General features: G+C 35.1%; 1 protein-coding gene across 7 annotated transcripts in view; it reads right to left on the bottom strand.

The window, feature by feature from the left end:
• Window positions 1-17,227: 17,227 nt before the first annotated feature.
• The window catches only part of dop (microtubule-associated serine/threonine (MAST) protein kinase dop), a 256,822-nt gene continuing 246,679 nt past the window's right edge, over window positions 17,228-27,370 (bottom strand). For 6 of the 7 annotated variants that reach the window (XM_089100465.1, XM_089100466.1, XM_089100468.1 and 3 more), the window contains 2 exons: window positions 24,835-24,885; window positions 17,228-22,899 (listed from right to left, as the gene is read on the bottom strand). In XM_089100465.1, coding sequence (XP_088956591.1) covers window positions 21,649-22,899; window positions 24,835-24,885 — 1,302 coding nt within the window. In that variant the 3' untranslated portion in view covers window positions 17,228-21,648. The remainder of the gene's footprint in view (window positions 22,900-24,834; window positions 24,886-27,370) is intronic. The other variant, XM_089100467.1, reaches the window with a different exon arrangement.

Raw genomic sequence — 27,370 nt, 5'->3', positions numbered from 1 at the left:
CCCATAGGTAACAGTAACGTGCTAAACCATCTGTTTATTGTAGTAACTGGTTAATTTGCAATCCTTAATACTACTAACTAGCATTAACCACTACAATTTTCTAGTCTCAAAAGAATTTAATAGTGCTGCTTCAGCTTTTCTCCTAAAAAGCAGAGGTAAAAAGCCACGCAAAATATCAGTGTAAGGCAATGCCTAGGCTAGATAAGCCCCAGGCTATAGTCTATGGATTGTTATTGTCAAATTGGGATTATGATCCAACTTTTGATGAGGGTATCAGTTTTGTATTCTAAATTTCCTGAAGGAAATCCTTGAATCACAAAGGCAGGGCAAAAGCAGACCATTCCTGGCCTTTTTTCCTCCTCCTCTTTTTCGTATGTTGATTTCTACTTAAAAATTCCTACTGCCTAGAAGCCAGGCCGTACCCAGAGGGGGGGTTGAACCCCCTTCCCCCCGAAATGTTTGTTTGACTCGTAAAAACGTAAAAAAATGGATATAAGCAAATTTTGTATGCGTTTCTTGAGTTTTTTTTTGTGTAAACCCCCCCTCCCTCCGAAAAAATCTTCGCGTAAATCCCCCTCAAAAAAAAAATCCTGGGCACGGCCTTGCCTAGAAGTAGAAACACAAGAGATTTTGAAACAAAGAAGAAACGAAACGTATTTTGAAAATTAACATCTTTTGAAAATGGTTGGTTAAAAACGTTCTCTGATACTGTCCTAGAAAGTTTTTCGAAAACAAGAAAGACTTTTATAATTGCCTATCTAAACAAGAACAGCATTAGTATCATTTTGCTTGTACACAAACAGGGAGCTTTTATTCACTATAAAGTACCAAGGACCTCAAAATAAAATATTTTTGCTCCTTAGTCTATTCATACATGAAAACCACAATCTTTTAAGATATATCTTTTATTGTTTCAAAATTATTAAGTTTTTAACGTTGTGCCATATTTTCGCCAGTGTTGCCACGGTGAATCGTGAAAATAAATAAGCAAAATTAATTAAATTTGACTGCCCTTTTCGTCCACAAAAATTCAAACATTTACAACTTGTTGATTCCCAAAGACAGCTGTACCTTCAGAGAAAAGCTATGCCTTCTTAAGATACTATATCATGGAGTTGTTTATTTTTGGCTGATTTTCACCCATACTTTTTTTTTTAATTTGGCACCCGCTACTACCAAAAGGTACATAACTGCAACCAGAGATCTTTGCAATAAAACTTGGATTCCGGGTTTTTAAATATCTGTATAGTTGAGTGAGTTTCCACTTAACCAATTCAGTCAGATTTCATTTTCACTGTCCTTGGTACTATAAAACCAAATTGCTGGCCAGAAAAACAAATTTTTAATTATGGTTCAAAAGGGAAGCAGGCCAGCTTTTGAGCTAAACGTTAGCTTTTTCACCAGTGATGTTAAATCCCGCTGCCGAAGCAGAACTCGACTCTTGTCAAAACCTAGCTTACGCATTCAAAGGAAATTTGTCTTGTTTCCAAAATTCTTGGCTTAGGAACGAATTGATACGATCGATCGATTGCCCTAAGTTTCAGTGGGCACAATATTGATTGAAGCGCTGAGGGCAGTGGACTGTATGTACGGGGTGCTATAACACCGTTTAAGTAAAGAAGAGTTAAATATAAGAGTCATAAAGAGCTAAACATTTAATATATCAAAATTTTTGATAATAGTTGTAATTCAACAGTTCATGGTAAAGAACTGTAAGTAAGGACCCCCTAAAAGTCATAGAATCTTATTGAAATCACACCATCAGATTCGGCGTATCAGAGAACTCTACCTTAAAGGTTTCAAGCTCCTATATGCAAAAATGTGGAAATTTGTATTTTTGCCAGAAGAAAGATCACGGATGCGCGTTTATTTTATTTTTTTCAGGAGGGATCTTATCGACCCAGTGGTCCTAGAATATCGGGAGAGAGCTCATTCGAACGAAGATTAAAAGTTCTAGTGCCCTTTAAGTGATCAAAAAGATTGGAGGGCAACTTGGCCCCCACCCACGCCCCTTTTTTTCTCGAAATCGTCCGAACAAAATTGAGATAGCTATTTTGTTCAGTATAGTTGAAAGGCCGACAAACTATGGCTTTGAAGATATCATGACCCCCACAGCCCCCCGGGAAAGGTCTTTAAATTACGAAATTTGCCCATTGTTTACGTATAGTATTTGTTATTGGGAAGTATGCATACATTTTTTGGGTGGGAGAGGGGACGAATTTCCTGCTGGTGGGATTTTCCACTGGGATGATTTTCCATGGAGAGGGAAATTTCCAGAGGAATCTTCCCCTGAAATGAATTTTTCAGGAGAAATTTTACATTGGGGGAATCTGCCGGAATTCCTATACGGAATTCTTCTTATTTCTTGCTTTCTCTTTGCTGACTCTATTTAAGGCGTGGAGATGTTAAAGGTAATTATCCGGGTAAATTTTTACCAGGATTCAATTGTCCAGAAAATAAATCCGTGGGGAGGCGGAGTTGTTCCATCGAGGTGTAGCAAGATTTCCTGGCACTATAAAAAAATAATCAGAAACTAAATTAAAAAACAAATTTTTTCAACTGAAAGTAAGGAGTAACATTAAAACTTAAAACGAACAGAAATTATTCCGTATATGAGGGGGTTTCTCCTCCTCGTCACCTTGCTCTTTACGCTAAAGTTTGAATTCTGTCCCAATTCTTTAAGAACAACTCCTGAAACACTATGTTCGTTTAATTAGAACAATAAGATTTTTTTTTTTTAAGTACTAAAAACCTTTAGCGTAAAGAGCGAGGTGTTGAGGAGCAACCCCTTCATATACATAATAATTTCTGTTCGTTTTAAGTTTTAATGTTACTCCTTACTTTCAGTTGAAAAAGTTTTTTTTTATTTAATAGATTTAGAAAGTCATAAACAAGATAATGTAACATTTTAATATTCCTTTTTCCATTTTTTTATGAATCAAGTATTAAAATTTATGCTGGAATTTATAGTTCGGAAGTCAACCACTGAATAAGCTCTCATAGACAATCATAGATAAAAAAAAAACAATACAGGCCATATTCTGCAAAATTTCTTCATCAGATCTGACCGCTAGCCCAGAATCACGTTACATTTTAAAATTATGGTCGTAATTTTAAGGGCTTAGCGTAGTCCTTACTCTGATTTGATCTAGAAAAGAACTTTGATCACGATTTCAGAATTCAGCACGACTCCAGGTTAAAGACGAAATTTCACAGAACCTAACCACCGTTTTTCTATCTCCACGCAAACAGTGCACGAGAGTTCAAAATAAAATTTCAGTCTTTTCAATTACCATAGCAGGTCGTCTCCGAATTGGGTAAGAGGAGGTTAAGAAAGGATTTTAGGGAAATTGGAACTTCTTCGGAGGCTTTAAATAAATTTGGATGGAGGAGGAGCATGCGTAGTTGTGTTTGCCTCAGACAGTTGGGTGGTGCAGTAAGTTGTTAGTAGTAATAGTAGTATATCCCACTTTCCTGACAACTAGAGATTTGTCGCAAATAATTTATTGGCGAACCTGAATAAGTTTTGTACTTAAGAATAGATCTTAAAAATGCCTCTCTTCTTCTTGTGTAAATACATTTTTCTTTGTAACAGAATATATTTTTCGAGAAAAAAAAGAAACACATAACAGTTTAACAAACCAGTGCGCAAGTCCAACCAAATTAAAATAGAATGAAAGCCCAAAAAATTCAAACCAATAAACAATTATAAAGACACTTTAAAATTGTTCATATTAATGGATATCAGAAATTTATAAGCACACCCCAACTATCAAGTTCTCTATTATGCTTGAATGCCTTAAAAATAACAAAAAAGAAGAAAAATTCCTATCTATAATACATTTTCCAGAATTATTGCCACACCAAAAATAGAAAACTATTACACAAAACAAAAAGCTGTATCTCAAGCAGTTCCAGGAATTAATCTAGTTATCTAGGGTCCAAGAGCCAGGGCTATCCTTCGTGAAAGGCTATCAAAGTAAAGTAGTTTAATCTCAACTTTGAAGGAATATTTATGTTTCCACCAACTAAATTCTTTTGCTTCAAGAAACACACCCCTTAGTGTCCTATCCCGAATGTGCTCATCGACTCAAAGTTTTCCCATTAATTATTCAATAGTCTTTTCCAGTATTGTCCTAATTTCACCTTTCATATAAATTGGCTTAAATATATCAATATTCTTCTTAGAAAACAATAGAAACACGGCTTACAACGCGTCCGAGAAACGTGTTTTATGTAAGATTTCAAACTACCTAATTTTTACTGTCACGAGGCACATCCCTTCGTTCTGTCAGTAGCCCCAATGCACAAAAATGCATAGGGGGAAGGGAGCAGAGCGAGCAAAATTATTTATCAAAATCTAGGTAGTGGAAGAGGGACGAGCCCCCCCCCCCCCCAATTGCCACTATTGAATTCTAACTTTCTTACTCTTATGCCGGAACACTAGATTTACACTCAGCAGGCTCGTTTTCTATTTCCAAAATGGTTAAGATAATATAACGAAATAAAAAAAAATTTAATTATAAAATAATTGCATTTTCTGTCACCAAATTCATTTATGCAGTTGCTATGATTATTTTAGCATGTTGAATCTTTTAATTCAACATATTTTCACCTTTCAATTACTTTTCTCTTTTACTATAATGTGTCTTTTAAAGTGTCTTTACTATCAACTGCTACTATAACCAAAACTTTTTAAAACTTAAAATATATTTTAAAGAGGCAAATTTGATTAGCTCCATTGCTTGATTACAGTTTTAAAAACTGGCTGAATACAATCAAAACCAGTAATTCCTTGTATTGAGTCAACCGGTTTTGACAAGTGAACTGCTCATTTATTCAAGCCGATTTTCAATTTTCCTTTTCTCTTAGAAAGTATAGAGGTATAGCCTGGCAAAACATTAAAATAATGTCACAAATAGTTTTTTCAACCAAAATGTTTGCCATTGTAACATTGCATGTAGATTACAATAATGAAAGTAATAAATCTTAACAAATTATGAAAAGGGTGGAAAAAACATGGATTTGTTTTCCTATTTCTATGAAACTTTCTTTGACGCTTTTGATTCGATCAAGCTATATTTGCAGTTTTTCAGAATAATGAAGAATAGAAAGCCTAAATACTAAATGCCAATTATTCCAAAAAAAGTTAGGAAAAACAATGTAACAAAAAAAAAAGAAAAAGAAAAGTGAGAACCGTGAAAAAAGTGTAAAAAAAGGGAAGTGCTTGCAAAATAGTCCAAAATAAAAATAACCGGACCCAATGGTGGAGCCAAGGAAGCTGTAGCCATATTGAAAATATTTTTATAATTGTTGGTCTTCAAATTACTAAGGCCTTATTTATGTGATTAAGAGGGAAGTGACTGCAGTATGATCCAAAATAAAATAACCGGACCCAATGGTGGTGCCAAGGAAGCTGTAGCCATATTGAAAATATTTTTATTATTGTTGGTCTTCAAACTACTAAGGCCTTATTTCTGTGATTAAGAGGGAAGTGACTGCAGTATGGTCCAAAATAAAAATCATCGGACCCAATACAGAAACTAAGTAAACTGTGGTGTGCGTTTCGTAGGGCATTCATGGAATATTCGTGCCATTTTTGGGCGTTAATCTACTTCAAATTAGTTGTAAATCCTCTTTCAGACTAAATCAATTAAGTAGTTTAAATAGACTCTAATATATTAATAGTAAATGTATATTAAAAAAGAGATAAAATAACTTCTAAGAAGTCAAAGAATTTTTAAAATTTTTTTTTGAACAAACCGAATGAGTGGCGCTTTCGAGCTGATTCGAGCAACTTATTTCCCACGATATGACTCGCAATTAAAGGATTAAAATCTGCCCTTACACAAGGAGTAAAAGGAACTTGAATATGATTTTTGGTACTGCGAAGATTATAATTATTCTGATCAGAGGTAAAAGATGGTGGAACACTTAGGGGATGGGGGGAGATCACCATGTAGCTGAGAAAAAGTAAAACATACACAGTAAATAATATACAGTGACTCTAGATCAAGAAATGGGATAACTCCTGAATGATTAGTTTCCTTAATAACGTTTCTAGCTTTATTATAAACCTTAGAAAGAGGTTTTAACAGTGAAAGAAAGGTTGGCATCCATACTATTGGACAGTAAGAAGCGTAAGATTGGATCAAGCAGTGATAAAGGATTTTCAAAATTGATCCAGGAAAAGTATGTTTTAGTTTCCTTAAAATACCGTGACTCCTGCATATCTTCATTTTAATCAAATCAATGTGACATCTGAAAGACAGGTTTTCATCTTCAAGAATGCCCAAACAACAAACATATCGATCTTTAGATCTATGAATTATCCTATTTGGCTGGTGAATTTCAGGTAACTGGGGGTACATCTGAGAAACACGCGAAAATATAAAAAAAAACTGGACTTTGAAAAATTTAGGGTAAGGTAATTAGCATCAAGCCATAAAATTACTCTCTCAAACAAATTTTCCAGATTTAATCGAAGCTCTGATTCGCAATTTCCCCAAGTGCCAAGAATGCTGTCATCAGCAAAACAAACCAAGATATCAGAAGATGGGGAACTAGAGTTGACACTATGGACAAGGAAAGGCTTAGGATGACAAAACTTACAGAAATTAATAAGTTTCTGCTTTTTTACTACATAAAAAGATCATTTACATAAATCAAAAATAGCACAGGCCCTAAAACTGATCCTTGAGGGACCCCAAAATTCACTTGTGAGGGTAAACGGAAAAGTGGATCAACAGAAATTAAACTATCATTTAAATAAGACTGAAACCAAGACATTACCCCTAATGCCAAAATGAAACATTTTCGTCAGAAGAATTTCATGGGTTAAGGGATCTAATGCCTTACGAATATCCAGGAATATAGCAGCTGGAATTGATCCCGAATCTAATGCAGAATGTATAAAATTCAAAAGGGTCATACAGGCCTGTTCAGTAGTGCTTCATTCGGAAACCAAATTTAAAATCATGAAGAATTTATTTTAGATTTTAGAAAAGTAAGGAGACGAGAAAGCATAGCCTTTTCAAAGATTTTACTAAATACTGATAATATTGAAATTGGTCGATAATTTGCTGGATCATTTCTGGGTCCACCTTTATACCGAACAATAATCCGAGCACGCTTGAGATCATCCGGAAAAACACCAAATTTATATGAAAGATTACGGAGTGCATATAAATTATGCATGGATATCACCAACTGTATGCACATTACGCATGTAAATTATCGAGTATATGCAAATTGTACACGTAAATTACCGCATATATGTGAATTACAAATGATTAGTTTGATTAGTTTCCCTCCCCCTAATTTGCAAATATATAGCCCAAATTTGTTTCTGAACTATTATATATTTATCCTATTTTATTTTATTTCATTAGCATCAACCAAACTTGGCTTTTTAGAGGCCCATATAAAGGGTTTGTACCAACTTTTCTTTAAAAAATTCCTTTGTTTTATTCTATAATTTTGTGCAAAAGACATACTCGAGAGGGAGAGAGAGAGAGGTGGGAGGGTGGACACAGAGAAGGGGGAGAGGAAGAGTAAAAATAGCAGGGGTGGGTGAGAGAAAAAAAATGAAAAATAGAATACAAACCCTTGTTTGAAGGTGAAACAAATTAGGTAATTCATAGCGGACAATTGAAAGAATTTAAGAATAAGAGGTGAAAATGCGCAACTAAGGGGCAAAACCTAAAAAGACTTATCCAATTCCATCCAAGCAGACAGCAGTGAGCAGTGTTGACCAAATGCTATATGATGTTATTTGAGCCAAATCAAACCCATAATTTCTTACACTACCATCTTCAACCAATAGAAAAAAAACGATATTTTCTCATCCGAACAACTTTCAAATTCTAATTTCACAATCTTCCTAAAAAGATGTCTACTGATTTTTGGTCCGTTTTTTGCTCTAAAGCAATGAGCAAGATTAAAAATTGCTTTCGTGAGAAAAAAATGACTAAAACTTAAAAGGAAGAAAAGAATGTTTAATCCGAGTGCGGTAGGAAAGAGAACCTTTAATGGAAAATTTAAAAGTTCTTCTTCTAAAAATGCACATGACGAACCTTTATTAGCATTGGGTACGGCTGCTAAATGGAAGCAAATTATTTATTTTATAAGAATTTTGATATAAATTTTTTTAACACCTAGATGTAGAAACACAATTGATTTGATTTGAAACAAAAAAGAAACAAAAACGTATTTGAAGTGCATAAACAAAATAAACCAAAAAATTTTCCTCAACTAGTCTAGAACGCCACTGCTCAAAGTGGCGAAAAGTCTCACTGAGACTTTTCAAAAACCTAATCAAATCTTTCTCGAGGAGTGACATGGTTAGTGAAACCCCTGGGCTAGAGGTCCCAGTTTAGTTAAATCAACAATGATTTAATTCAGAGGCAAAGCTCCAAGTAATGAACGATGTTCCTCTCATGTATTATTTTATATTTATTTTCCTGGCCGCTTGGGATGGAAAGTGTTGTCGTCGAAACTTCGGAGGGGCTCATTTCGATTCGAAATTGAAAGTTTTAGGGCTCTTTTCTAGAATTGAAATTGATTGGATGGTAACCAGTCCCCCTCCTGTACCTCTTTTTTCTACCCGGACCCCCGCAACGCCCCATGATACCGGCTAAACGTTTTGAACTAGCCATTTGGTTCAGAATTGTGGAAAGTTCCAATATATACACTTCCAAGGATGACATGGCACCACAGCCTCTGGGCCAAGGGTTCTATATTATGCAAATTGCAAATGTTTTGAAATAATAGATTATATTGACTCGTGGTGTCATAACACTCATAAAATTGGAGCAAATTGTTTGTGTCTCTCATCCAACATAGAATATCACGTGTATGGTCAATAGTGACTCGTTCTTGAAAAATGCTTTGGTTTAGGTTTGCTTCAATAAAAACTGCAAAATTATTCACCACCGGTGCAGAAATAAAAAAAGTTTTCTATTTTATAACTATGCAACTGAACTTGTTCCTAATTGCCAGTGTAAGTCTTAATCATAGCGCTGCCTAAGTAAAGTGGGCACTATGTATTATTATCTTTTTTTTTACCAGTTCCTCTCGCATATATGGAGTTCTCGTAGAAACTTCGGAAGGAGCTTATTCGATTGGCAATTGAAAGTTCTAGTGCCATTTTTAAGAGTCACAAGTGATCGGAGGGCAACCAGCCCCCCTCCCACGGCCATCAATTCCCCAAACACATCCAATCAAAATTTTGAGCTAGCTATTTTGTTGAGCATAGTTGAAATGTCCAGTAACTATGTCTCTGGGGTTTTTGCCCCCCCCCCTCGCCCGACAGACCTCAGGGCAAAGGCTGTAAGGTATGCAATTCGCCAATCGTTTACATATAGTATTTGTTACTGAGAAAAGTGGGCATGTTTGACATTTAATGTCGTAAATGACGAAGGGAATTCAAGTGATCCTTTTAGAGAATGTTGAGGTGAGTGTCGAACTAAATCAAAGGACCTTGTGTGCATGCAGGTTGTCAAAAAGAGCGTAACTCAGGAATAACTGAGAGTATTAGGCTGAAACTTCAAGGGAATGACGAGGGGTATGATGAAATTGACCAAGGGTATGTTGAGGGGGATGTTGAGCTAACTAAAAGACACTATGTGCATGTTACCACTATTGCTGCTCTTAAGAATGATACGACTACCACTTCGTCTGAGGTTAAGGATATTAGGTAAAACTTTTAGGGAACATTTAGGTGGGTGTTAAAAGTAAATCAAAACTCACTGTTTGCATTCAGATTGCAAGGATTTATAAGCAGTTCCTCAGGAAAACCTTAGAGCCTTAGGTTGAAACTTTCAGGGCGTGTTGAGAGGGATGTTCAACTAACCAAAAGGCACTCTGTATACTGCTATTGAGCCTAAGGGTAGGAAATTGAAACTTTCAGGGAATGTTTAGGAATATGTTGAACTAGATAAAAATACGCCCTATTCATTTAGGTTGTCTAAAGGGGATATCGGCAGTAGCCGGGAATAGTCTAGAGTATTAAGTTGAAACTTTCAGGACATGGCAAGGGGGATGTTGAACTAGGCAAAATGGAAAATGAGCATACTACAACAACTACTAACACTTCTACTGCTACTACAGCTACTGCAACTGTCACTAATACTACGACTGCTACTGTTACAACTACCAGTATGACGACTGCTGCTATTACTACTGAAGCTAAAGGTATTACAATGAAACTTTCAGGGTATGTTGGAGAGGATAGTGAGCTAAATTCAAACACGCTATGTGGATGCAGGCTATTAAAAGGCCATAAGAGCTATATCTCAGGAATGTACCGTGAGTAACATGTGACATATTTAAAACAAAAAGAATTTGTCCTTCTAAAGATAATTCCTACCTAAATTAAACTGCCTATAATGAAGTTAAAATTCCATTTCAAACAGTCTAAATTATTAATCAAAAAAAAGGGAAGCTGCGTTTTAGCCTCAACCACAAAACGACACTCTTCGGTTTTGATTTTCGCTAAGATATTTGGTAATAAAAAAAATGATAGATACAAAGTTTCTCAGGAAGTTCAAGTTATAACGTTTAATCATCAGAAATGTTTAAAACAAATTATTGGACGGTCAGTGAGCATAATGAAGTGAGTTTGCAAACATAATTACAAGGTAGCGGCCCCCGCCACAGGACTTGGGCCAACTGTGAAATATCTATCAGGGCACAGAATCTATACTTGTGTGATATAGTGAAAAAAACTGTTTTTCGTTTCTATTATGAATTGTCTCTATCACCATAATCATTATTTTTTAGAGCTAATTTTATCCTTGCCTTTGTCGTTGTCAGTTTAAGTGAAGCACTGTTGTACACCTAAATGTAAGTCTCAATAAAACTATTGCTTTTCTATTTGTGTTTATTTTATTTTATATGTCTGTATCTAGTCGCACGGCAGGTAATTAGTTCGCAGGTCTCCATCGGTAGCGCTCCCAGGAATCTGATTTCTACATAACATTAGATGTAATCGACACGGCGATAACCCGAGGAAGCGAGGTTACGCTCCCGAATTGATAGTTGGAGAATTTCTAACCTACTATAGCTACGCATTTTGTTTACTCGCTTTCAGCGAGTGGCGCGATCGGTACACCGCTTTTAAATCATAGTATTACATTTGTGGCCCCAGACTTCATTGCCACATTTGGCGCATCTTAAATCGCCATAGCTTTAAAGAATAATATTACATATGGCACAGTCTTTAGCACTATAAGTGGCGCTATCGGAGAACTTATAAGGTATAAGTTCACAGCTTTAAATCATAATATTACAACTGACGCGGTCAATCTTTATTACCACAATCAGTCCAGTCTTTTTTTTTATCACTACAGGAACAGCTAAGAGTATCAAGTTGAAACTTTCAGTGCATATTATGGGGGATGTTAAACCAAACAGAAGGTACTATATGCATACTATCTCTACTACTACTTCCAATAATACTGCGATTAAGGCTAAGGGTATTAAGGAGACATTTTCACCAAATATTGAGGGCTATGTTTAATTAAATTGAAACGGGTTTTATGTATGCAGGCTGCCGAATGGCCGTATCGGCTAATGGTGTTAATGTGGAATTTTCAGAGACTGTTGAGGAGGATGTTGGGCTAAATCAAAACATATTATCTGCATGCAGGTCACCAACAGGACATATCAGAAATATCTCAGAAACGGTTTAAACTAATACAATAAAACTTTTTCCGCCGTTCAGCATTTTCTATATTATTTGAGACATCTTGTCTGAGGGAAAGTAAGACTTTAGAAGAAGAATTTTGTGCTTGATACCGTGGGCTCATACAATGGCTTTAATCCCATGTTGTAAAAAAAAACAGTTTTTTTTAAAGTAAAGAGCAACAGTAAAACTCAAACAAACACCAATTATCCTATTAATGAGGGAAACTGTCCCCCAGCCCCGCTTTAAGCTGAAGCTGGATTTTTACCAAATACTTCAGAAACAGATACTCTAGAACAAGAGAAGAAAGAAATCACAATGCATCAAGAATGAAAGGACTGATTGATGTAGATTTTCTTTATACAATAAAACTGTTATTTCAGATGTATTGAAACAAAAAGAAACAAAAACTTATTTGAAGTGCATAAACAAAATAAACCAAAAAATTTTCCTCAACTAGTCTAGAACAAATGTGCTAAAAATAATACGTTGTCTCGCTGCATTAGAGACTAGTATTTGCTACTTTAATCTTTTTGAGCAGTGGTGACCTTTCTAATTCTTACGCTTACATCTTTGCAGAGATGAAATTCGCATTAAAAAAATAAACTACCACTTTTATCATATAGAATAATTTAGAAATTAGGATATTGTAAATTGCTATTTCCTCCGAAAGAAATGTTGAAATTCTTAGTATCAAAGCGACTGTTATAACAAGATAATAAACTGGGAAAAACTCTAGTTAATGACGTCAGAATTTTCTTTCGACAATAGAAAAATGTTATGACGTCATACTCTTTTAATAGAAAAATGCATGACCTTAAGACTCCTCCTCCATAGTAAAGAAAAATATGACGTCATCCGGCTTTTTCGCGTTTATAAAGAACAGAACCATATATGAACTTTTCAGTCTCATTGTGAGCTACCAAGTGTTAGTTAATACAAATTATAATGATCTCTGAAGAATTTGATGAATTAACCCTCTTGGCGGGTGATGAGGAATTAATTTCTTATGAAACCCTTGTATATTTGGTTAACGTTGAAAAACTGCTAGGTGAAGATGTATTTGAGCAGTCACAACAGAAATTACGTGAAGAATTGAAGCCGGAAGAAAGAAACTTAGAAAAGATACTGAGTGAAGAATCCAATAAAGAACAGGCCAAAAGTTCATTTAATCCTGAAGATTATCCCTGCGTCTTGAAAGAGAATGTTGATTTGATTCGTCAAGTCTTCGATTACTTAGATAGATGGACACCCAAATCTGTGCCCTCAACTAACCTAATAACACCATTGCCAGATAAAGCGATACAGAAATTGGACAAAAAACAAAATTATCCGGTGAAGCGGAAGCTTGAATTAGATACTGAAGATGCTGCAAATATGCCAGAAAATAAGAAAAAATGGACACCCATAGTTTGGAATTTGAATGATTTTGTTGAAACAGACAAGAAGAGAAATAACTCATTTTCTCAGAAACCTTGTAGTTACGGAAGGCGATGCCGCTATGGAAGCAAATGCAAGTTTACTCATTAATGTATTTCGAAACTACCATTCCTAAGTAAATTCTTGTTGTATTTTCCCAGTTGTAAATAAAATTTTTAGTATTGCATTTTTTTCTTTTAATCGAAGTTGCAAGACTTTGCCAATGAGACAAATTATAAGGATCGCCATGTACATTTTTAGAAGAACTTTTAAATTCTCCCAATAAGTTTTCTTTCCTACCACTCTTGAATTAAACTTTCTTTTTCTTCCTTTTCAGTTTTAATCAGTTTTTTTTCCCACGATAACAATTTTTAATTTTTCTCATTGCTTTAAAGCAACAAAATGATCAAAAGCCAGTAGAAATCTTAAAAGGAAGATCGTGAAATTTGAATTCAAAGGTAGTCCGGATGAGAAAATGTTTTTTGTTTTTTTTTTCTTCTAAGGAAGTTGACATCCGTCAAAATGGTTACGGAAAATCGGGTACCCGATTTGGGTTAGAATGGCCAACTTTGCATGGAAAAAATTCCAAGACAATGCTTAAGGCCCATTTATTTAAGCGCATAGTGCTTTGCTTCTTCTTTGTTTCAAAATCCAATGACCGACGGTAGTTTATCAAAGACTGATTGTAAAACCACCAGTAAGACGGTGAACGTGAAATAGTGGGCCACAGGTAACAGTAACGTGCTAAACCATCTGTTTATTGTAGTAACTGGTTAATTTGCAATCCTTAATACTACTAACTAGCATTAACCACTACAATTTTCTAGTCTCAAAAGAATTTAATAGTGCCAGTCTTACTTTCATCCAAAGCAGACCATTCCTGGCCTTTTTTCCTCCTCCTCTTATTCGTATATTGCTTTCTACTTAAAAATTCCTACTGCCTAGAAGTAGAAACACTACAGAATTTGAAACAAAGAAGAAACAAAACGTATTTCAAAAATTAACATCTTTTGAAAACGGCTGAGTAAAAACAAAGTTCCCTGAAGTTGTCCTAGAAAGTTTTTCGAAAACAAGAAAGACTTTTATAAATGCCTATCTAAACTAGAACAGCATTAGTTTATTTCCATTTTGCTTGTAAAGAAACAGGGAGCTTTTATTCACCTTGAAGTACCAAGGACATCAAAATAAAACATTTTTACTCCTTAGTCTATTCATACCTGAATATCAAAATTTTCTAAGATTTATCTTTTATTGTTTCAAAATTATTAAGTTTTTAACGTTGTGCCATATTTTCGCCAGTGTTGCCACGGTGAATCGTGAAAATAAATTAGCAAAATTAATTAAGTAAACTTGACAGCCCTTTTCCTCCACAAAAATTCAAACATTTACAACCTGTTGATTCCCAAAGACGGCTGCACCTTCAAAGAAAAGCTATGTCTTCTTAAGATGCTGTATTATGGAATTCCGTTTATTTTTGGCTGATTTTGACCAATACTCTTTTTTTAATTTGGCACCCGCTACTGCCAAAAACTACATAACTGCAAACAAAGATCTTTGCATTAAAAATTGGATTCCGGGTTTTTAAGTATCTATATAGTTGAGTTAGTTTCCACTTAACCAATTCAGTCAGATTTCATTTTCACTGACCTTGGTACTATAAAACCAAATTTCTGGCCAGAAAAACGAATTTTTAATTATCGATTAAAACTTAAGCAGGCCAGCTTTTGAGCTAAACGTTAGCTTTTTCACCAGTGATGTGAAATCCCGCTGCCAAAGCAGAACTCGACCCTTGTCAAAACCTAGCGTACGTATACAAAGGAAATTTGTCTTGTTTCCAAAATTCTTGGCTTAGGAAGGAATTGATACGATCAATCCATTGTACTAAGTTGCACAATAAGTGGGCACAATATTGATTGAAGCGCTGAGGGCAGTGGACTGTATGTATTTGGTCCTATAACACCGTTTAAATAAAGAAGAATTAAATATAAGAGCCATAAAGAGGTAAAAAGAAATAAGGACGAAACATTTGATATATTAAAAATTTTGATAATAGTTGTAATCAAACAGTTCGTGGTTACGAACTGTTATTAAGGAGCGACCCGGCTCAATAGTAACCGAAACTCTAAAAAGCGGAATTTTGATACCAATAGATATATCAAAAGAATTGGCTTATTATATTGATTTCAAATATACACGTTTCATTGAGTTTAGTCTTATTCATCAAAGGCTATGAGCCTGAAAAAATTTGCCTGGTTTTCCAAAAAATGGGAGAAACACCCCCTAAACGTGATAGAATCTTAATGAAAATTACGCCATCAGATTCGGCGTATCAGAGAACTCTACATTAGAGGGTTCAAGCTCCTATATGAAAAAATGTGGAATTTTGTGTTTTTGCCAGAAGAAAGATCACGGATGCATGTTTATTTTATTTTTTTCAGGGGTGATCTTGTCGACCCAGTAGTCCTAGAATATCGGGAGAGGGCTCATTCGAACGGAAATTAAAAGTTTTAGTGCCTTTTTTACGTGACAAAAAAGATTGGAAGGCAACTTGGCCTCCACCAACGTCCCTTTTCTTTCTCGCAATCGTCCGATCAAAATTGAGATAGCCATTTTGTTCTGTATAGTTGAGAGGCCAAATAACTATGGCTTTAGAGATACCATGACCCCCAACAGCCGCTGGGGAAAGCTCTTTAAGTTACAAAATTTGCCCATTGTTTACTTATAGTATTATTTATTGGGAAGTATGCATACATTTTTCGGGTGGGAGGGGGACGAACTTTCTGGTGGTGCAATTTTCCACGGGGATGATTTTCCAGAGGGAGGGAAGCTTCCAGAGAAAGCTTCCCCTAAAATGAATTTTTCAGGGGAAATATGTAATTCTTCTTATGTCTTGCTTTCTCTTTGCTGACACAATTTTATGCGTGGAGAAGGGTAATTGTTCGGGGTAAATTTTCACCAGGATAGAATTGTCTGGAAAATAAATCCATGGGGAGGAGGAATTTTTCCGTGGAGATGTAACCAGATTTCCTGGCACTATTAAAAAATAATCAGAAATTAAATAAAAAAAACGAACAGAAATTATTATCTCTATGGGGGGAGGGTTGCTCCTCCTCAACACCTTGCTCTTGACGCTAAAGTTTGAATTCTGTCCCAATTCCTTAAGAACAAGTCCTAAAACACTATGTTCGTTTAATTAGAACAATAAGAATCTTTTTTTAAATACTGAAAACTTTTAGCGTAAAGAGCGAGGTGTTGAGGAGCAACCTCCTCATATATATAATAATTTTGGTTCTTTTTAAGTTTTAATGTTACTCCTTACTTTCAGTTGAGAAAGCTTTTTTTTATTTAGTAGATTTAGAAACTCATTGACAAGATAATATAACATTTTAATATTCCTTTTTCTATTTTGTTATGAATCCAGTATTAACATTTATGATGGAATAAATAGTTCGAAAGTCAACCACTGAATTAGCTCTCATAGACAATCATAGAGTCATAGAGCTAAAAAAAACGTATACAGGCCATATTCTGCAAAAAAACCTTCCATCAGATCTGACCGCTAGCCTAGAGTTACGTTACATTTTAAAATTTTGGTCGTAATTTCAAGGGTGTAGCGTAGTGCTTACTCCGATTTGATCTAGAAAAGAACTATGATAGTAATATTTTGGCTATTTGACTAAATACGACCATGATTTCGGAATTTAGCACGACTCCGGGTTAAAGACGGAATTCGCAGAATCTAACCACTATTTGTTTTCCAATCTCCACGCAAACAGTGCAGTTCGAAGAGAGTTCGAAATAAAATTTCATAAAGTCTTTTCAATTACCATAGCAGGTCTTCCCCGAATTGGGTAAGAGGATGTTACAAGGAAAGATTTTAGGAAAATTGGAACTTCTTCGGAGGCTTTAAATAAATTGGGATGGAGGAGGAGCATGCGTAGTTGTGTTTGCCTCAGTCAGTTGGGTGGTGCGGTAAGTTGTTAGTAGTAATAGTAGTATATCCCACTTTCCTGACAACTAGAGATTTGTCGTAAATAATTTATTGACGAACCTGAATAAGTTTTGTACTCAGAAATAGATCTTAAAAATCCCTCTCTTCCTCTTCTGTAAATACATTTTTTTTCGTAACACAATATATTTTTCGAGAAAAAAAGAAACACATAACAGTTTAACAAACCAGTGCGCAAGTCCACACCAAGTTAAAATAGAATGAAAGCCCAAAAATTCAAACCAATAAACAACTATAAAGACACTTTAAAATTGTTCATATTAATGAATATCAGAAATTTACAAGCACACCCCAGCTATCAAGTTCTCTATTATGCTTGAATGCCTTAAAAATAACAAAAAAGAAGAAAAATTCCTATCTATAATACATTTTCCAGAATTAGTGCTACACCAAAGACATGGACGCCCATAAGCTGAATTCCAGGGGGGGGCAAACCTTGTCTAATTGGTACTTTTAATGCTATATAATAGAAATCTCAGAACAAAAATATAAACATAAGGCAGCATCATTCAGCCAGGGGGGGGGCGGGAGCCCCCTCCCCTGCCCCCCCATATGGGCGCCCATGACCAAAGATAGAAAAGTATTACACAAAACACAAAGCTGTATCTCAAGCAGTTCCAGGAATTAATCTATATATCTGAAGTCCAAGAGCCAGGCCTATCCTTCGGGAAAGGCTACGAAAGAGGTAAGAACTAGATTTTCTTATTACTTATAAAATGACTAAACTAAAATTATGTATATTAGCAAAATGTCATTCCTAAGCAGTTGGCTTACAATGTTAAAGCTGACCTTGGGTATTTCTGCCTTCTTTGAGAAGAAACACGGGAGTTCAGACAAGGGAAGATTAGAAAAGTAATACTTTAGCTGTTTAACAACCAAAATAGGGTTTATTAATTATATTAGTGGAGGTTATTAACGTAAATAAGTATCCATCATTAAAACTATATGATCTAATAGAGCACAGCTTAGCAGGCTTTGAGCTCCAAAAAGCAATGTAATGTCTCGAGAAATGAACAGGAGTGGACTGACAAATATGCAAGTTAAGAAAATCAATGCTAAAATTTAATCAAAAATGTAAATTCTAAACAAGTAATAGAAAAGCTAACTGCATTCAAACTAATAGAGGCAGGGCTGAAAAAAAAGCATAGGCTAATGTAAGCTAACGTTTCTAGGAAGTATGGGGAAAAAGAGCTAGTACTTATTCCTGGCTTTAAAACAGACTACGGTACCTAAATATGTATTTACACATCTAACGTAGGACAAGGCCCTTTATTTTCTCTCCGGACAGGTCTTCCCGCGAAATTTTTTTTAAAGCTAATATACATCCAAGAACAAGGTGCTTTAACTATAATTTTTCGTAGCTTTGCTGTAGAAAAATTAGGTAACGTTAAATTCACAGAAGATAACATTAGCAGAAAAAGAGTTTCCTGTATTTTTTTCTATATATTTAGGTATTAGATTAAATGATGATACTAATGGAAACAAACATAACATAATCAGGTAGCGACTTTAGTCAAAAGATGTTATTATGTGGCTTTGTCCTTTGACACGGTCCATTTTAATAGGAAAGGTCATTGTTTTTAGCTTTTAAAACTGAGGAAATTCGAGCAGAAATAGGGGGTTATACTCGGCTTAGGGCCGCAAGGTATTCAAATGGTCCTAAGCTCATAATGCCCTGGGCAACTGCATGGATTACTAGTATCTTGAATCTCATGAACTATTAAATTGTGTTTTTTATATTTTTATTATGAGTGTTCAAAATGAAATTGGACCTTTGTTTTTTAATTTTCAAATCTAGATACCTAATCAAATATAACATAATTTTATATCATTTCTCATAGCTTTTCTGTAAAACAACTAAACAACCATTAAATTCACAGAAGATAACATTGACAGAAAAAAGTTTCCTTTGTGAGCCGAATGAGACAAATTACAAATTATAAAGGTTCTAGTGAACATTTTTAGATTTTTTTTTTATTATTTATTTACCAACGAAAATTTTTCTATCTCACAGCGTACGAATTAATGTTTAATAAGATTATAAGTTTCACATGAAAATTTTCACACCTTTCAAGTCTTAGATCAAATTTGTCGAAAGATAGCAAAATTGTAATTTGATCAATTCTAGGGCTGTTATATCAAAAAATTCTTCTTTTTGTATTGGGGGGGGGGGGGGTATAAAATTCTTGTTTTTGGGGCCAAGTTTCTCAAAACATTTCAGAGTCCTTCAGGCCAAGAACAGAGGAGAACTTACTACTCACCAGCCCTCTTCTATGAGAAGGGTATATCATTGTGCATTTCAGCAGGACCAAATGCAAACTTTTGCTATCAAATAAAAAAAAATTGTTTTGCCCTAAGTAGCTTAAAAAGTGAAAAACCAAGTTGTCAAAACAGCCATCTTTTGTGTTTCAGGAGACACACAATAAAACTAAAGTCTTGGGCTAAAGTCAACATCTCTACATAAAAAGATTAGGAAACTTTGGTGCATTTGCATATCCATGCCAACTAACAATACTCGTTTGAGCTCAGCCTAAACCTTTCAGTTCTAAGAGAAATGACCAAGTGTGTAAAACAAGTAGCGGATAAGATTCAAAAACATTATTCATTCCTGATTTTGGGTTTAATACACCGATTATTCGGTCAAAATTCTAAAACTTGTTCTTTTCGCTTATCTGTTTGAGCATGGATAATATTATTGAGTATATTTTAGTTATAGTTACGTCAAACCGAATGCAAAAAATTATTTGGTGACAATTTTTTCTGGTCATTTTTCGTATTTATTCTGATTTTTGTAACTGTCAAATGCATGCATCTCTAAAGAAAACCTTTTTACAAGAAATCTTTTGATTTGTGTATATTAATACACCAAAGATGCAAAGCGAACGGACAAGGGGCAGGATAATTTTCGCCCAATCAAAAAAGAGCATAAGCCATGTTTTTTTTTCTATTTAAATCGCGGATTGAAAAAAACAAGTATTGCAAAAAAAGTGCACTTAATGAAAAAATCATCAAGTCTCACAGATCATCCACCATCTACTAAATTTAGTCTTTTTTTACATCTAAATGCAAAAACAAAATTACTGCAAAATCACTACACGAACAAACAGTATACTATTGTAGTAAAATCTAATAGGACGCTGTAAAAAAATTCTACATAAAATCAGAGATCATCCACCGTTGAAATGAAAACACAAAAACAAACGTAAATGAATACACTGAATATTTATCTAGTAACACATTCATTCAATAAAAATAATCACAAATTTGAGGCAATAAAACCGTAAACCTCTGAAGAGAGGAGGAGGGACCAAAAATCGCTGGACTGTTGCTGGGTAGATCTTGTCCCTCCCGCCAAGGCCGTACCCAGGATTTTTTTTCGGAGGGGGTTTTACTCAAAGATTTTTTTGGGGGAGGGGGGGGGGGTTACACGAAAAAAACTCAAAAACCGCATACAGAATTTGTTTATATTAATTTTTGTTACGTTTTTACGAGTCAAAAAGACATTTCGGGAGGGGTTCAAACCCCCCTAACGCCTCTGGGTACGGCCTTGCCTCCCGCTTCAACAAAATTCCTTCGTGTACCAATGTTAATATATGTAATATATTTGTAGTGTAAGTTGTAATTTTATAGAAATACCAAAGATTTCGCAAATATTTTTCGAAAAATGAAACAAGAGGAAAAGAGAAAAAAGAAATATCTCCGAGTTATCACTCGAATATACCGATTAATTTAAATTGAGGTTTCAGGAGCAAATTAAAGCAAATACATACTGGGCATAATGTAAGATCTAAGGATAAAGAGCTAATCCTCAAAGGAAAAGGAAAACTTTGACAGTTTTCTGATATATTTGTACATTAAGACCTGTGCATCACAAAATTCAACGGCTATTATAGTAGCCATACCCACACTCCGAGAGGCACCTCAAACCCCCTAAATTTAGATTTTCAATATTTAGTGAAAATTTTTCAATAAATATTTTTTTTAATCTTTAAATTTTTTTAAATTAAATAAAATTTTTAATGTTATGGCCTAAAAACATACTTTTTTTGTGTATATCCTATTTTTGGACACCCATTGTCAGATATCGAACACGGAGGAAAATTATTTTTTCTTTAAAGAAATCGTGACCTTTGCACTGCACATGACAAATATTTCAAGATTTTAATTAGCCTACTTAAGAGAAAAATAATGATGTAAAATATTTGTCGTTGTTAAGCTACCAATTGCGCGCACATACAATGGACAGCATAAAACTTTGTTTTTACTATTCATAAAATAGCGATATTAATCTGAATGACCTGTGTTGGCAGTTATTAGACAGTGTTCTGCAACAATCTTTAACATGTCAACCAAAACAGAAGAAGCAGAAAAGACAGCTAAACTGAAACCGTGTCACCCTCAAACTTTAAAGCTATTAAATCTCTAAAAGTACACTCTTGAACTGAGGTTGTTCTGATGACACGCTGACAAAGCACACATCAAACACAGTAACACATGAAAAACTTGAACACAGATGTCAGTTTTTTGAAAATTTTCAATTTACTTCCGTTTTCTCTACTCCCAAATTGGGCGATTTTTTACGTCTCATGCGTCGTACAGTGGCTACATCACCCGCGTTGACCATGGCTGTTGAGTCAATGCTACTGCCAAGGTTTATTTCCTGACTAGATGAACTATTAAAATTATCACTTGTGGACGGAATATCTGTGTTTGCTGGTGATCCAACAGACTTTGATGGTATTTCGAAAATATTATCATTAGCCTCATGTACAGTGTTCCTAGGCTTAAATGTCTGCTTTCTTTCACATTTATGAGGCTTATCAATTGGCTTAAATGTTCGGTTGCCAATAGATCCTTGTCTAGTCTTAGCACGTGATATTTTTTCTGACTCCTCACCAGAAGACTCAGATCTAAAAATAGATGACAACTCTTTCTTTTCTTCTGTGTCGGAGTCTGACTGCAATATAAATCCACACTTTGTTTTACCAGGCGATAGAGGGGGTTTATCTGAGACAAGAGGACTTTCTGATATTTGACCTCCCATAACAGCAAAATTAGGGGCAGAGGAACTGGAGCCTAACCCTTTCTTATCCTCTTTCTTTTCATCGCAGCTTTGGGATCGAAGCTCTTTAACAGGGTGATTAAATATTGTAACCCTAGGAGGAGTTATCATAGTTGCGTGAGGCATGGATGAGCAAAGAGGAGAAATGCCAGGTTTCTCAGCAGATCGTGGATGCAGTCTATCTGGAGACAGGGCTCGACGCAAGAGCGGGGATCCAGGCTCAGCAGATTTTGGCCTCGAGAATACTTTTTTTCCAAGAGGCAGCGAAAGCTGACCACCTGGAGAATATACTTGAGTTGAATTTGAACTTCCTGCGTGATGGACAAGAGGCACTGCCAAGGGGCTTGGTGACCTTGTTGGAGAACCAGGTGCAACAATTTGTGGAGAAGGGGAGGGCGTTCTTGCCAGTGGAGATAATGGGATATTTCCAGCCGACTTTCTTCTTGGGTTGCTCAACGATTTTGCCACAGTATGCAGTTTATGCTTTAAACCATGAAGAGAGGACGGTCGAGGGAACTGACTTCCACATAGACTAGCCGGGCTATTAGGAGCAGTTGAGCATGGTGAAGTGGAGGGTGATGACTGTGGTGACTCTGTTGGGCTTCGATGTTGTTGCATTTGAAGACTTTTTATGTCAATATCTGTACCACTGAAAGATTTTGAGAGACCGGCGTGATAACTTTGGCTGGTATGAAGAACAGGAGAACCACCATAATTTTGTATCTGGAAAAAAGTAATTCATAATAAAATAATTAGTATCAAATTTGACCTACATGTCTTAAGAAGTGCAGGAAGAATTGAAGCCAATTAGAAAAGAATATCTGAAATATTTACTATTCAGTTACAAGAACAGATTTAGCCTAGTATTACAAGAAAGAGAAAAAAGTAGAATAAAAGACAGTGTATTTTTATGTTAATTTAAGAGGTACTTATCGCTAAATTAGGAACCGCGTCATGTTCTCTCTCTCTCTCTCTCTCTCTCTCTCTCTCTCTCTCTCGCTCTCTCTATCTCTCCCTCCCCCTCTCTCGCTCTCTCTCTCTCTCCCTCCCCCTCTCTCTCTCCCTCTCCCTCTCTCCCTCTCTCTCTCTCTAGACCCCCCAGGAATTTGAAACAAATAAATTTTGAACGGCTTGGCCTAAAAATAGGCGTCACGAAGAAAACAGTTTCTTATTTTCTTAGAGGGGGGGGGGGGGTTACTATATTCTACTAACTTACTGTAATTTTTACAATATAAGAAGCATTTATACGACTAGTCGTCTACCAAGCGTGCTTTGAACAGTGTCGAATGGTTTTTGACACTAGAATGGAAATAATAGTAAGCCTTTATATTTTGCCAAAAACCATCTGAGTTTAATTAAGCGTGACCTTTGTTTGGTGCGAATCGCTATCACAGGAGTCCAAAAACTACCCTTAATTATCTTTTCCAAATCCACTATGAAACCCATATTTTATGGCTCATATTTTTTATAGTTCTTTATTATAGTTTTATAGCAGTATTTTTTGCAGTTCTTTGGTAATTAAAAAATTACTTTCGGGTGGCTGTTAAACTAAAGTTGCACTTTTTTCTTCTTCTTTTTGGTAACAATAAATTTCTGTCTGTCTCTTTCTTGCTCTTGTCCGCATCAATTCATGGAAATGGAGAGGGGGGGGGGGGTCGAAAATGTAGTTTCCAATTCTAGCGGGGGCGAGGACAATTTTGTTTGTTTTTCAATAAAATATCAAAAAGTCGTTTTCAGTGAAATTACCAAAAGTTATTTTTCAAAATTTAGTGGGAGGGGGGCAAAAAAAATATTTGGGAGAGGCAAGTGTCCTGCCCCCCCCCCCAGACACCCCTGTAACACAGTACCAATAAAGGTGAAATATGCAGTAAATTCATTTGAATTTATAGGCAAGATTTATTAGACATTCCAGATCAAAAAAGTTCAAGTTCAATAATTCATTATTCCATGCACATACATATATATTTGACTCTGCGTATGGAAAAGCAGAGTTGATAAATTAAGCCTAGAAAAAGATAGAATAAAATACATTAAAACAAAGGCAGCAACTAGCCCCAATACACATAATACTACAAAGGATATTATGAAATTCTATAGTTCACCATTATCAATTGTTTCTGGGGGATAAACCAATAAGAGATCCAGATCATACTTCAACAATAGCCATATAGTTTGACTATATTATTTACATTATGTTATTGACTTCATTGTTGTACCAGGGAGAAGATTTACTTGTCAAATATGGTAGAGAGATGGGAAGGGGAATGATTTCCTCCTTCACCCTTTCTATTTCGTCTTCATTGGCATGATTATATTTTTTATTGAAGGGGATAGAGAATAATTTTATTGGTATAGATTTTGGTAATACCAAGTGTAATTCTTCAAAGTTAACATTCAAGCGTCAAAGTTAAGCCCCTCCGCTTATACAAGATGTACCATTTACTAATATTAGATAACCAGGAAAAAATGGTTTAAAAAATACAGTGCACACTCCCTAAAAAGGTTAAGCCGAAAAAAAAGGCGGCCCACCTTATATGTTCCAAATGATTTCTTCAACTATGCCCAAAGTACAGACAAGATTAATAGAGATTTACAGATGAAACAAAAAAACAAAAGAGATAAAAAGGCAAAATAAAAATAATAAGCAAAGTAATTTACCTTATGAAAAACCATGCTCTCTGAAACAAGTGCGGGCGCCGAAATAGGACCCTGGATCAAAACAGAAATCAGTCAAGCCAACTTAAAGAGCAAAGCACATATAAAAAAGCAATGAAAAGGCACAAAGGATTAAATTAAATTTAAAAAGAAGGCATTGTTCAAATCAAAATTTCATTTAAAACGAAGATATTATACAGAATTTAAAAACCAAGGATTTAGACTGTAACAATTATGAAGTTCAACTACTTTTCCATAATACAAGAACAAAATAACTTCAAAATATCAAAATTTCTTTTAACTAAGGTGAGGGACATGCAAATATTACGAAAATTTGGGCTGCCATCCTCAACAGAAGAGATAAAACTAAGCAAAACCCATTAAAATAACTTATAATTAAATACTACGCAATAAAACAAAGAAGGAATTAAAAGTGAGTTATTTTGAAAGTTTTCATACGGATCTTTTATCTTTTACCGAGGACGGCAATTTACTATATGGCTGAAATAATTAAGATCTATTAGTTTGCAAGTCAGTGTCTGAGTTGAAAAAGTCCTCAATTCTAGGAATTACATTTGTCCTGGATAATTCATTTATAAGATAGTAAGTGCTAATATAGAATAAAAATAAACATAAAATTATAAATAAAACATGTAAATATGGCCATGCTCAAAACCAAAGATCGTATATCCCGTGGTGGCGAAGTGGGTTTGATCCCAGCTCGGTAATATGGGACCCAGAGCTCGAACCCAGGTTTAGCAGCACACAGGGGCGTCGTTTCGGGGGGGGGGTAGTTGCCCCCCCCAATAATTTGGAGAAAATAACTATTATATCGCCCATGCCCCTTGACTCCGGATATGGCCCCTTCTTGCCCCTCCAATAAAAATGTCGCCCCGTCCCTGGCAACAAGCTGCAGGGCCGACGCAAGGAACTTTGTAGTCAACAAGCGTCCTTAATTCGATACAATACAAGAACATATCTGACATTTTTTCCGAGAGCTCGAAAAGACTTGGAGCGAAAATCATTGCAGTTCCCCTAGCTTAAAGACTATCTGACTCCTCCCCCCCCCCACAAAAAAATACTGCAACCCCATATACTTTCAAAACCTTGATTTCTTTTTCAAGTCAAATTGAAATAAAAGTCAAATACTCCCTTTATTTTGGAGCAAAACGCTATACAGTACCCTGAAAGACTAACTCTCAGGGATCCGTAGAACTTAAAATACTACAAACACCACAATACACTACTTTAAATCGATCTCTAAAGATATTTTCTTTTTTGGGAATCTGGTATTACAAATATAGCCTTCAAATTTATATAGATTGAAACCCATACCAATGAAGCCTCATCCTGTCCTGATAAATTGTAGTAATGAGGCGATAAATCGGAACAGTGATAATAGTTGTTTTTCAAAGGATCGGAATTGTATGGAGAATCGAGTAAATTTTCTTGATTCTAGAAGTAGTTCCGCTGTGGATTTAAAATTTTCTTTAAAAAAAGGCCGCTACTTTCCTTTTTTGCACAGTAAAGAAAACTCTCTTTCCATAGTGCATGAAAAAAGGGAAATTAGTTTGTTCATTTTTGCTGTAACATTTTTGGTTACCGGGTTGATTATTTTTAATATACCTTATCACGCTTTGACAAAAATTCGTAGCTACGACTAAACGCACATAGGATTTTATCTCAGAGGGGACACAGCTTCAAAAAATAGGCGAATTATACGAAAAACGTAAAATATTGCGGGGAAAAGGGAAAAGTTTCAATATTCCAGAAGCCAATTTCCTGAGCGTCCCCTCACCAATTTGGATGTCCCTAATTAACGATTTATATGCCAAATGTATAGTTTTTTTTTTACTATATATCAATAAGCTACCTATAGAAGAGAATAAATGATTATTATATAAGTTATGCCATTTGTATATAAAAAAAGTTATGTTGTGATAGTGCTTCACAATCTTTATTTTTCCTCCGCCATTGTATTGATTTGGAAATGCTCATTTTGAGTTTGGCTTTATTTTTGTCGTTTGTAAAACCTCTTGATATATGACACTAACAAATGAAATTATTCTATCAACCTAAGAGGTTTTTCCGCCGTCCAACAGAAAACTGTTAGCTAACAGTTTTCCCAACAATCGCTTTTCCGCCGTTCAACTAAAAATTGTTAGCTAACATTGTTAGAGGATTTCTCTAACAAATCGAATACTTGTTGAAAGAAATTGTTGGAGAATTTAAAATGAAATATTCAAAAATAAGCAAGATGGGCACTTCTTACGCTTACAATATTGATAGACAATCGAGGACTGCTACTATTTCTTTTATTTTTCTTACTTTCCCCTTCTAATGTTTTATAAATACCGTTTTTAGAAATCTCATTAAAAAAAAATTAATTCTTCTGTTTAAAAAACAGTAAAAAAAAAAAATTTACAAGTAGTCATATCAATTTTAAATGATCAAAAATATAACTATTTCACTTATGCGATCAAATTACATTTTTTACTAGGTTGTTCCACTTCCTCCATACATGTGATAATTTATGTAA

Source organism: Artemia sp. Qi Xiang Cuo, chromosome 14, assembly GCF_049724085.1.
Source record: "Artemia sp. Qi Xiang Cuo chromosome 14, ASM4972408v1, whole genome shotgun sequence".
Taxonomy (NCBI): Eukaryota; Metazoa; Arthropoda; class Branchiopoda; order Anostraca; family Artemiidae; genus Artemia; species Artemia sp. Qi Xiang Cuo.
The sequence above is the reverse complement of the archived record's forward strand: the minus strand, read 5'-3'. Positions and strand labels throughout refer to the sequence as shown.